Source organism: Xiphophorus couchianus, chromosome 3 (assembly GCF_001444195.1).
Source record: "Xiphophorus couchianus chromosome 3, X_couchianus-1.0, whole genome shotgun sequence".
Lineage (NCBI taxonomy): Eukaryota > Metazoa > Chordata > Actinopteri > Cyprinodontiformes > Poeciliidae > Xiphophorus > Xiphophorus couchianus.
This window is the reverse complement of record NC_040230.1, coordinates 5,859,043-5,871,359: the sequence shown is the minus strand read 5'-3', so window position 1 is coordinate 5,871,359 and position 12,317 is coordinate 5,859,043. Positions and strand designations below refer to the sequence as shown.

The 12,317-nt window shown below is 37.5% G+C and overlaps 2 protein-coding genes across 6 annotated transcripts in view; both read right to left on the bottom strand.

Annotated features, from left to right (window-relative positions):
* vwde (von Willebrand factor D and EGF domains) overlaps window positions 1–3,830 on the bottom strand; it is a 32,323-nt gene extending 28,493 nt beyond the window's left edge. For all 4 annotated transcript variants that reach the window (XR_003594932.1, XR_003594933.1, XM_028012934.1 and 1 more), the window contains exons 1-3: window positions 3,536–3,830; window positions 1,810–2,000; window positions 594–825 (exon numbers count right to left, since the gene is read on the bottom strand). Coding sequence is in view for 2 of the 4 variants with exons in the window: in XM_028012934.1 (XP_027868735.1) it covers window positions 594–825; window positions 1,810–2,000; window positions 3,536–3,614 (502 nt within the window). In the remaining 2 variants the exon portion in view is untranslated. The remainder of the gene's footprint in view (window positions 1–593; window positions 826–1,809; window positions 2,001–3,535) is intronic.
* A 1,311-nt stretch (window positions 3,831–5,141) lies between these two features.
* LOC114141976 (trypsin I-P38-like) lies at window positions 5,142–6,730 on the bottom strand. Of its 2 annotated transcripts, none has more exons than XM_028012947.1 (6): window positions 6,679–6,730; window positions 6,247–6,439; window positions 5,982–6,164; window positions 5,623–5,684; window positions 5,397–5,521; window positions 5,142–5,310 (listed from the first exon to the last, which is right to left on the bottom strand). In XM_028012947.1, the coding sequence occupies exons 1-6, from the start codon at window positions 6,713–6,715 to the stop codon at window positions 5,161–5,163; spliced, it is 750 nt and encodes a 249-aa protein (XP_027868748.1). In that variant the 5' UTR covers window positions 6,716–6,730; the 3' UTR covers window positions 5,142–5,160. The 2 variants fall into 2 exon arrangements, with proteins under 2 accessions (XP_027868748.1, XP_027868749.1); XM_028012948.1 differs by lacking the exon at window positions 6,679–6,730 and adding an exon at window positions 6,537–6,558.
* Between the last annotated feature and the right edge of the window lie 5,587 nt (window positions 6,731–12,317).

Sequence of the window (12,317 nt, the reverse complement as noted above, 5' to 3'; positions counted from 1 at the left end):
GTCCTCGACACGCACGTCGAGGGTTCAACTCCCGGTCCCGACGACCTTTGCCGCATGTCTTCCCCCCTCTCCTCACCCTCCTTCCTGTCTGCCTACTGTCGAAAAAATACGAGCCACTAGCGCCGCAAAAACTCTTCAGAGAAAAAACAAAAAAACATTTGCCTTAAAACAACACAAGGGTCAAATCAATGTAACGCACTTAAATCTCAGTGTACAAAAACATGCCGCAAAGCATTTTGGGAAATAGTTCCCACTCCTGTCTTTTTCTTTTTCGTTTTTTTTAACCTAAAAACTCTAGTTTACTCAACTCTAACATAAAGTTAACAACTTATTGCTGTGAGTTTATCTCTCACAAACTCTCACATTTAGGTTCAGAATCTAATACTCACTAAATTTATTTGACTTAAATAGTAAAAGATAGTAGACACAACTAAATGTGGCTTAAATTTTTTACAGTGAACCAGGCTTCCTCTCATTCAGAAACTGACAGAGATTCAAATTTTGACAATTTCTACAACCTTAAATAAGCAAACAATATATAAAACAACTTAAAAAAAGAGAAAACACAGAATCTACTTCCTGTATGTCTTTACCTTGTGCACAGTAGCCCATGCATCCCGGTGTGGGCTGCAGCAGGTACACATAGAAATCTCCACAGCTCCGGACGGTGACCGGGACGCGGAACATGCAGCAGTCTTTGCTTCCGCTCTGAAAGATCTTCCAGGCAGCGCAGGCTGTCAGCTGCTTGACCTCCAGCGACCCCGGGAGCGTCTCACCGTCTCCCAGAGACAACCACACCGGAGCCTGGGTCCCACAGTGGTTCACCTGGATTACACAGGTGTGAAGAAATACATCTTTACAATGCAGCTACAGAGTGTACATTTTAAGCAACATGCTAGCTTGCTGGTTATAAATCAACTTACTAATGGGTTCATTTCCTGTGTATAAAAACAATAGCAGCAATATTTAATATTTTTTATAATTTTTCAAGAGTAAGTTTCACACTTCTGTGGGTAATGTACATTGAAAACTATTTAAATGCAGGTTGAAAAGCTACATTTAATGTATATTTAACAAAATTGAACAAATTGTCTTATGTATGTTTAACAAAACTCAAGGAGCATGAAGAGACTCCCACTTGATTAAAGGGAAACTATTATACAAAATTCACATTTCTAACATTTTTGTGCTCCCATTTGGGTTTCTAGCCGTCAATCATAATGAGTGGCAGCACTCAGTATAACCCAGGATTTGCAGCGAAGACTTTTTACAAAGTACAAAGACTAACGTTCATAATTATACTTTATAATTATTATTAGAGAGATATCAAATATCGCATTATGGAGAAAGTAACCGTTAGTAACCATGGAGACAGTGCTGCACTGTCATGTATGGAAAAAACTGGTTAGCGTCTCGTCTTTGGTATGTTTTTAATGCTGCTCCGGTTAAAGGGAAATACTGTTTATGACACAGTGACGTAAATCGTGGTGTGAAATCAGGTGAAGTCTGTAATTTGATGAACACCTCGTGGGGGAGGAAGTATGGGTCGGTTTCTAAGCTAGCTATTTCCAACTTCTGTAAATCCCGTCGTCTGTGAGCTCCTTCCAGGTGAGTTACGTTCACAGATAAATGAGCTCGACTCCAACAAGTAGAAGCCATGAATAAACTGGCAAACACAACTTTGGAAAACAGTTTCAGTCGCTCTGTTCAGTACTCCTGTCTCTCACTTCCAACATCCAAGTGTCAACACACACAATATAATTCCTTCCTAAACATCCCCCCCCCCAAAAAAACCCAAAAAACATTTACCTCCACACACTGTGTGGGCATTCTGGCACGCTTGTCAAAAATCTGAAACTGGTACCAGCCTGGAGTGAGTGAGTGGTCGCAGATGATGTCCTGCGGTTCTGACTGCTGCAGGCTGCTGGAGCTGAAGGTGGTGCTGCGGTGGGGGTTCTGGAGAACCATGTGGCCGCCAGGCAAACACTCCGGTGGGAGCACTGCAACGACAGCCAGAGACTCCCTGTAAACACTGGAGGTCTACGACTGCCAGAACATATGATAAAGTATTTATGGAAAGATTCTGACAGCCCAAATATTGAGCTGTAAAGTTACATATGGGGAAGTTTTAATGCACTGAGAAATAAAACATTACAGACAAAATGTGATACTGTCTTCTCTAATGGGGCTTAACTACAATAGCTATGTGTGAATATTCCTAGCTCATATAAAAAGAGGAACATTTGCTGATAAAAGTTGTTTTGCGACTGATCCTCCAAACAATACAGCTGAAATGAACTTGCTTCTTTGCAAAAAGTAAAAAAAAACTTAGACAAAATAAATGATTTTGTAAGACTGATGTAAATGGGTCATGTTAAACCAACTTAATAACTTAATAAGTTAAGTTGGTTTAACTTAACTGAATTCTATACACAATTGAATAAATAAACAAAACAGAAACAACAAATAAATGTTAATTACTGGAAATTAAACAAAATAATTCACAATGTGCAAGAATAAACTGCTCTCACCTAGTCATTTTCATTCACATTATGAAGTTAAGATAACTTATTTTACTTTAGAATAATTTTAATTCTTGTTTCAAATTGCATCAACAAAATGTCTGATCTGATAATTAAATTTATTAAACATAACAATAAATTCAGTTCAGGAACATTTAGTGTGAACAGGACATTAAAATAAACATTTGTCTTAATAAAACACAAGAGTCAGATCAATGTAACAGGATACAGAAACATGCCGCTAAGCATTCTGGGAAATATTTCCCACTCCTGCCTTTTTCTTTTTTCAAATTATTAAGTGCTAACCTAAAAACTCCAGTTTATTTAACTTTAATAAAAAGTTAACACAACTTACTGCTGTAAGTTTATCTTTCACATACTCACACATTTAGGCTCAAAATCTAAAACTCGCTGAATTTATTTGACTTAAAGAGCAGAAGAAAGTAGACACAAAAAGGAGATCCAATGTTTTACATTGAACCAGCAACAGGAAGTCTGAGAGACTACTTCCTGAAGGCTTTCTGACAGTGAAGGAGGACCAAAATAATTGGCTTCATCATAGATTGACGATGGGAGGGATTAAGGTGTAATGAAATGCTAAATAAATACATATTATTTAAATATAAGTATAGATTTTAAAACAGCTGCTAAGTTTAGTACTCTGTTAAATATGGAGGCATTCAGAAAACTACACTTTAAACACTAAAATAAGACAAAGCAGCTCATAAGTAACTTTTCAGTAAGATATAACAGTTTGTTTAGAATCAGTAATTACTAATTGGCAAATTATTTGACTTATGACGTGGAAAAATGTTTTGTTATAATTCAAATAATCTGCCGAAAGAACTAGCAATTTTCCCCACCAATATTAAGGCATTATTGAGTCAAAACAAGTTCCTTGGTTTTGCTGAAAAGTTATTTGTAAGCTAGTTTTGTCTTATTTGCACTGTAAGCTAAACAGAAAATCACTTGATAAGATTTTGTGTTTTTACAGAGAAGAAGTGAGAACCTACCTGTTGGAGCCTGCATTGCGTTTGGTAGTGAAAATACGGCGTAGAGAAAAAGTCTGATGAGAAAACGCAGCTTCGTCATTCTGTCACCGCGTGACTTTACCACCGATCAGCGCGAGCTCCGTGTTTGGATCAATAAAGTCACGGACTGCGTCGTGTTTTCTCCCCCACGATGTTTGTCTCCTGCGTCTGTTTCAGTTGGTTTGAATCGATTTAGTCCTGGAGAGCAGAAGCTGTCCGATAATTCGAGCAGGAGGACTGCGCGTTAGGAGGAGCGTTGGTCCGCTCCCTGAAACAGATTAACAGTTGGCACAACACACACACACACACACACACACACACACCCACACACACACACACACACACACACACACACACACACACACACACACACACACACACACACACAGACAGTCATTCTCACATTTTCTCACACTTATTTGTAAAACCTTTTATTTAAAACCTGTAAAATTAAGAATGTTTCCCATTTTTTCTGTCATTTAGACCTAAATTTGTATCTAATATTCACCAAAAATATTAGATTTTTAGCAGATTTTTTCAGTCTGTAAACTACAACAATCTGCAAGTTAATGTGAAAAAGTTCTTCGGACTTAAATGATTTTTGGTTTTCCATTTTCTCTTCGTCTTTGGTTCTGTCATTTGCACAACCAATGAAGCATTTCTTAAAACAATTTCTACAAATCAGAAATGTAGCAAACCTGCAAAAGTGATTCAGAACGAATTCAGAATGAATGGCTCGTTCCTGTAAAGCGGATCTTCATATCAGTGAACGTGTCATCATAATGAAAAGTCCTGATGCAACGACAATAACATCAGGGAATGCTGAGAGAAACTGATCAGACACACAAACGTTTCCAAAAACAATCAAGAAAGGCAAAAATAATGAGATTTTGAAAACTAGTTAAGCATTTATTGCATGCCATTAAAATACTTTGTTAGCAACTACTAAATATTAAGTTGACTAATTATTTATCTAGCAAATAATATTTAGCTTGCAAACTAATGAGCCCAAAGCTAAATGTTTAGCTTCCTCAGATCTTCTCCAAAAACAGAAAAGGTTTGAGTGTTTGTCCATTTAATGTTTCTAAAGTTTAAGTTATTAGAAATGTGTTCAAAAATTACCAGAATACATTGTTGCATACTTTGCTTTGTTGTGCACAGCTCTTTGGTCTTGTTGGAGTTTAAAGTTCTCTAGAAGTAAATCAGGAATAGTAACTCCAGAGCTGCAGAGTTTAGATGCTGCATGTTCATTTCTGATATCAGACAAAAACTGAATAAATAAATTACTTCTGGTGTTCCTCTTGTGATTTAAAACTCATGTCACATTTTCAGACTCAGTTCAGGGAAAATATCAACTGAACAAACTGAACCATGAATGTAAAGATGATCAGCCAGGAAATGTTTATTTTTCATGAATTTATTGATTCATTTTTCATTTCTGAGACAGAGAAAGATCCATTAGGGAGATCAAGGTTAGATGCAAAAAAACAAAACTATTGATTTATTCTAATTCTACAAACATGTGGATCAAAGTGGTCAAGATACAATAATGAAATTATATCTGAGAGGAAATTGGATGAGAATTATATTTCATGACAGTTTATGTTTTATTTAAGGCCAGTTCTTGCTCTTATCCACTCCATGTATTCACACACATCTACGATTGAAGCTGCGCTCTCACATGCATAGCGTGGTACACCTGGAGAAATCACACCATAAATCTTGCCGTTGAACACCGCTGCTGAACCAGCGTCACCCTGTAGAAAAATCATATATTTATTTATGTTGTAAAACAGAAAAGTAGTCAAATCACTGTAGACAGATATTGAAGAAATAAACTCACATAACACACATCCTTGTTCCGTGCTTTAGCAGAGAATACACGCCCATATGTTGGCAGGAAATGGGAAGCCTCAACAACAGGCATGTCGACACACTGAAGATGTGTTGCAGGAGCAAAATTGGATACTGTAGAGAAACATGAGAATCATAAACATGTTCTTCACTCAAACGTCTCTGTAGAGACAGAAACAAAGATTTTATTCTCATAACTTCAAACTTTCTCTCACTTTGCTCATTATTGGGGCCGGTTGTCGTTGCTCCCTCTCCTGCCAGCTGAACAGTGTCACCACTGAAACACAATTAGAAAAAAATGTAAAAATACAAGATAACAATGTAGAAAATTAATTGTTACAAATAACAATGAAAGAACAGAAAATAAATCCATGAAGGACTTTATCCACTGACACAGGAGTTTCCACCTCAAGTCCTCAGTGACGTTGTACTGCGTCCTTTAAATGTGTCTCTGGTCCAACACACCTGAGCTAAACTGGTGGCCTGATTACCTGACTCAGGTGTGCTGAAGCAGAGGCAGCAGGACTGGAGACAGAAAATCTGAAGTCATGTTGTTGATCAGAGAAAGACTTACATTTTAAGACGATAACTGCAGTCTGGTAGCTGACCAAGTGGGGCATTTGCTACTTTCTTAATTTTCAGCAACATGATGTCATGCCGCCAGCCTTCAGGATTATAAACCACAGGATTGTTACGGAGTCTGAAAGCCCTCCATCTACCAGGTCCTTGATGAACATCTATCTTTGCTACATTAATCCTGCAGAAAAGGTTAGATTATAATGAACACACAGAAAACCTGATCATCTGCAGGTAAAACTGTGTTAATGCCTCTTTCCTACCACCCTGTCTCCGACTTCCAGCAGGTATCTGTAGTCAGGATCCAGTTAGGGTGGATCAGAGATCCTCCACACAGGCTCATATGAGTACCATTGGATCCCTCCAGCCGAACATGATATTGACGCTCCGTGTCAGCACAGTCATGACCTCCAATGATTCTCTTCTGCAAAGAAACAGCTGAGTTCACTGAAACACCTGAAGAAGAAAAAGGAGGACTTTACTCAGAAACCAGGTGCAAACATGGCTGCTGGAACAGAAAAAGGATAAACAGTTACAGATTAAAAACCATCACAGTTCATATGCAAAGAAGTTTCAGTCTGAAACAGAATCAGAGGGAAGTTTGAGAGTCACAGAGAGCAGCAGCCTCCCTGGAACCAGTGGAAGTGTCTCCAGTGTGTCCAGTGTGACCAGTTTCCCCAGTGTTTCTGACTCACCCAACCCCAGCAGCAGCAGAACCTTCAGCAGAGCCATTGCTGGTCCAGCTTCCTGTGAATGTCTGCATTAATGCAGCAGCTGTTAAACTTTGTTCACAACTTCCTGCTGGAAATTAAGCCACCAATCACAGGACAGACACTGATCTGTCCAATCACAGGACAGACACTGATCTGTCCAATCACAGGACAGACACTGATCTGTCCAATCACAGGACAGACACTCAAGAAACCTGAAAATAGTTCTTGCTCCATTGACAGATTATTTCACTAATATCCAAACATTTCCCCTCTTATAACTTAAATAATCAACCAATGAAACAAGAACTTTTCATGGATTCTAAGGAATTGATTTAAAACAAGCAGATCTTTTATTTGGCTGCAAAGCTATTTTTAAGTTAGTTTTGCCTTATCTAGAGTGAACTGAGAGATTTACATTAGAAACTAGACAAAATAATCAGTAAGTTTTCTGCTTTTGCAGTGCACAAGCTTGCAGTGAGTTTTGCTCAAGTGAAAATTTGATCGTAAACTTGATGAAATAAAACTGATTTTGTGGAGAAAGAGCAACTCTTCCTTGTTTTCAGGTTGATGTTTTTTGAGAAAAACGTTTTATTTCCAATGTACAAAAATTCACATCTGCCTTTGCTCCTGAATGTAGAATCATTTTGTGTATTGATGAGGTGTGAAAATGACCCTTGTTGAGAATAAATTATTCTGTTTACCTCTATCTCTTTTAGCTATTTACATGCTTGATTACACATACATTCATTCACATAGATCACATCCTCACAAAAGCTTAAGCTAAAGGAAATGTCATGTTAGAAAGCATCCTGAAAGCTAAGGCTAAAGGAAATAAGGGAACGCTTTGTTTAGGGCGTAGCTTAGATAGACGCTAACAATGGGAATTACAAACTTGTTTGATGACATTTTGTTCTGCTAGCCCTTAAAGAGAGAAGGTGAGAAACTTGAGGTTTCTCCAGGATTTCCAGGATGTGTTCTCCAGGGGAAAACTGGATTGTGGTGAGGCTAGGGATTTTGTCAACCCTATTCACTTGACTGATGACCAGCCATTTCGCTTGCCTTATCGATGCATACCAGCAGCACATTATTAGTCGTGGGAGGTCTTGTCTGAGATGGAGATGAAGAATATCATAAGGAAATCTATTAGTGAATATGCCTCTCTGCTTGTTATGGTGTGGAAAAACTCTGTGGACATGAGGATATGCACTGACTTGTGTGTTACATTGTTACAGTGAAAAATACTCTATTTTGTACTGGTACTCAATGTCTTGCACTGTTTTTCATTTTATGTAATGGAACTAAAAGGCCTTAGTAAAAGAAACTATGAATCTTGTGATTTTATAGACAAGAAATGTTACAAGAAATTCATAAGGAACACTCTGTTATGGACAAAATGACTGTTTGTCTTTTCTCTGTTTTATCTGCTCACACACACAAGGCTGCACACTGACATAACCATAACATTTCAGACTGACAAAAGTCACACAAAAACATAAACAAAGGCAGGCTAAGACCTTAGAGAGGGAGCAGGATGAGGAGGAAATAAAGCAGAACTCGCTACAATCTCTGCTTCACTTGGTGTCACCCCTAAGCTGAGCTGAGTGGAGCCCAGCGCTGCACAGTGAATGTCACTCTGTATCTGATCCATTCGGATGACGTGTAACATTTGATCATTTTCTGCATTAAAGCCTGTTTTATATTTAACCAAAGCTCATGGCTTCTTCTTCTTTCCAGCCGCGCTCAACCCACCTCCACCCCTTCTCCACCTCCACTCTCCCAGGTCTTCAGGCTCGCATCCTTCACCGACCTCCACCACCAGTTTCGGGTTCCGGGGGATGATATTCCTAATCAGCATCGGGGATGCTCATCTGAGCTTTTTGCAAACCACAGCTTGATGTCCTCAGCCGGAGCCCGAACGCCAAAGAACTTTAATTCATGCATGTCAATAAACTTTTCTAATCGCTTTCTTTCTCTGTCTGAGTCTCTCATGAATTAAAGATTGAAATATAATTGCAGCATTGTTTTTTAAAAAAAAAAAGCCTCCAAAGGATTGAAATTCCTAGTTTCAGACATGAGACTAGACTCAGGATGAAAGGATAACGACTTGAGACTTGCAAAACACAGACTTGGTCTCACTGCTGTATTAAAATAATCTTAAACATGTTGTACTGGTCCTTGACCGGTAGTGGAGCTGCTGCATGAATGTGACTTAAACAAAGCGTGTATAAAAACCTTTTATTTGTTTTACTATCTGCAGCCTTGCAGTAGGATTCATTACAATATGCCACATGAAATCATTTAAACATGTTTTAAATTGTTTCCATTATGTCCTGAATTACATGTTTTGTCTGACAAAAGCTCACAGAAACTAAGTTCACTCTGTGTCTCATAGGTAGGATCTTGACTTCACAAACTTCTGCACAACTGAGACTCCAAATATATTTCATGACAGAGAAACATTGCCTTGTTAGTATCTCAGACAATGCATTATATATATATAAAACCCATTTCATGCATAGTGGACATCTATCCAAAAGTCATTTTCTTGTGTTTATATGCATTTTTATTTTGTAAATACACACACCATTAAAGTGAACACTAGTGCATCACGCAATACACTGCCAGCTACTGGCCATCCACTGCAAGCTCAAGAAAATGTAGTGAAATCCAACATGGCAGACGAATAAAAAAGCATGCCGACCAATTCAGTAATTTCCAGTTCCTCCTTCTACTGTAGAAAACTATTGCAGGTAAAAAATATATTGTGACATAAAACAAACCCTAAAGACTAATACTACTGATGTAGTTTCTAAATTACAACTTTGTATTTGGAGAAATTACAAATGATCACCAGTTTTGACAGATATTTACTGACATCATTACTCTGACTATAGATGCACAATATCCACCATTTCCAGCAAATTATTTTGGCTATAAAAACATTCCTATATTTTAGTTCATAACTTGAAGATTTAAAGAAAAAGTCCATTGTTGCTATTTTATTTTGTAACAAAGTTAGGTTTTATTGTGGTTCTTAAAAAACTATTCTTATTTATATTTAAATGTTTACATTACATATATTCCCTCCAACTGACCATGATGGACACAGTGGCTTTAAACTCCAATATATTACCACCGTCTGTCATGATGTGTGTGGTTGAAGTGTGGATCCAAATGTAGCAGACAGGAGACGTAAAAGTTCTGTTGTAGATTTAACAAATAATCAAACTTACAAAAAAAACATAACAACAAACACCCAGGAATAAAAACAAATCCAAACCAGAGACATGAAGAGACCATGAGGAAACCAGGGAGGAGAGACGAGGAGCAGTGGCATGGAGTAACAAGACGATCCGGCGAGTAACATTCTGTGATTTGACTAATCAGAGATGGGATTTCATAATAATAAAAAAAACATCTTTTTTATGTGGCTAAAAGTTAGTTTGGTGTAAAGTGGAGCAAATGTGCTAACAAACACCAAGTTAAGAACAAACATAAATTCAAAAAATAAAAAATAGCCCTGATGCTACATTGTGAAAAACAAAAAGACTAATGAAACTAAAATGTCCTTCGTAAAAGATACTGTGAATCTTGTCATTTGATAAGAAATGTCACAAGAAATGTATAAGGAACACTCTGTTATGGACAACATAACTCTTTGCCTTGAAATGAAATGCTACATAAATACATAGTTTTCTAGTACAAGTAAAAATTTTAAAACAGCTGCTAAGTTTAGTACTCTGTTAAATATGGAGGCATGCAGAAAACTACATAAGTAACTTTTCAGTAAGATATAACAGTTTGTTTAGAATCAGTAAAAACTAATAATGGCAAATTATTTGACTTATGACGTGGGAAAATGTCTTGTTTTAAGTCAAATAATCTGCCGAAGGAACTAACATTTTTTCTCCCACTGTGAGGGTTTTACACAGACCAGCCAGAGAGACGTTGAATGGATTCCAAAAAATTATCATAGTTACAAAAAGTCCAGAAATAGTTCAAAAACAATGAATTGGGCCCAAAACTGAGGTCAACATAACAAACTACAACTCAGGTAGTAACACAAAGAACTCAATTACAAAACTGACCTAACAAACAAGACATGAAGGGAAGTTAAATTGTGGCTGATCAGACACTGCTAACACACAAGGTAATTAAACACACAAGAACTTAAACAAATACTGGTCTACACATTACTACATCTTTAATATTAATAAATATTAGATCTGAACTAACTTCCAAAAAGAAGAAACCTTAAAGAAATGGTAAAATGAAAACTAAAGAAAACCAAATTTTCCCTTCCCCTAGCAAACAAATGCAATGACCCACTGAGGAGGTTTGCCAGCCATAGAAGGACAGCAATTAGCTGGAGCTGTTCTGTGCGACTCCAGCAGCAGCTCCGAAGGAAACTGGTAACTCAGAAGAAGAAGAAATTAATTTGTTGCATTTAACAAAAAATATAAAGAACTGACAGATAAAGTTAACTAAATGTGTGCACTGCAAATAGTTAACTAAAGAGTCAGGCTAATGAAGATACTTTTAAAGATAAAAATCTAAACTATTCACTAATCAATATGTAAACTAATGTTAAGAATGAACAGAAAACTATTACCATTCAGATCTCTGTGTAACAATAGAGACAGCTGTCACACCCACCAATATTAAGGCATTATTGAGTCAAAACAAGTTCCTTGGTTTTGCTGAAAAGTTATTTGTAAGCTAGTTTTGTCTTATTTGCACTGTAAGCTAAACAGAAAATCACTTGATAAGATTTTGTGTTTTTACAGAGAAGAAGTGAGAACCTACCTGTTGGAGCCTGCATTGCGTTTGGTAGTGAAAATACGGCGTAGAGAAAAAGTCTGATGAGAAAACGCAGCTTCGTCATTCTGTCACCGCGTGACTTTACCACCGATCAGCGCGAGCTCCGTGTTTGGATCAATAAAGTCACGGACTGCGTCGTGTTTTCTCCCCCACGATGTTTGTCTCCTGCGTCTGTTTCAGTTGGTTTGAATCGATTTAGTCCTGGAGAGCAGAAGCTGTCCGATAATTCGAGCAGGAGGACTGCGCGTTAGGAGGAGCGTTGGTCCGCTCCCTGAAACAGATTAACAGTTGGCACAACACACACACACACACACACACACACACACACACCCACACACACACACACACACACACACACACACACACACACACACACACACACACACACACACAGACAGTCATTCTCACATTTTCTCACACTTATTTGTAAAACCTTTTATTTAAAACCTGTAAAATTAAGAATGTTTCCCATTTTTTCTGTCATTTAGACCTAAATTTGTATCTAATATTCACCAAAAATATTAGATTTTTAGCAGATTTTTTCAGTCTGTAAACTACAACAATCTGCAAGTTAATGTGAAAAAGTTCTTCGGACTTAAATGATTTTTGGTTTTCCATTTTCTCTTCGTCTTTGGTTCTGTCATTTGCACAACCAATGAAGCATTTCTTAAAACAATTTCTACAAATCAGAAATGTAGCAAACCTGCAAAAGTGATTCAGAACGAATTCAGAATGAATGGCTCGTTCCTGTAAAGCGGATCTTCATATCAGTGAACGTGTCATCATAATGAAAAGTCCTG

Bases quoted from the DNA above. Each gene is read 5' to 3' on its own strand.
- LOC114141976 (XM_028012947.1), bottom strand. From the start codon at position 6,715: ATGGCTCTGCTGAAGGTTCTGCTGCTGCTGGGGTTGG. The intron at 6,440-6,678 runs GTGAGTCAGAAA...TTTCTTCTTCAG, and splicing joins TCTGCTGCTGCTGGGGTTGG to GTGTTTCAGTGAACTCAGCT. The intron at 5,311-5,396 runs GTGAGTTTATTT...ATTTTTCTACAG, and splicing joins GGAACAAGGATGTGTGTTAT to GGTGACGCTGGTTCAGCAGC.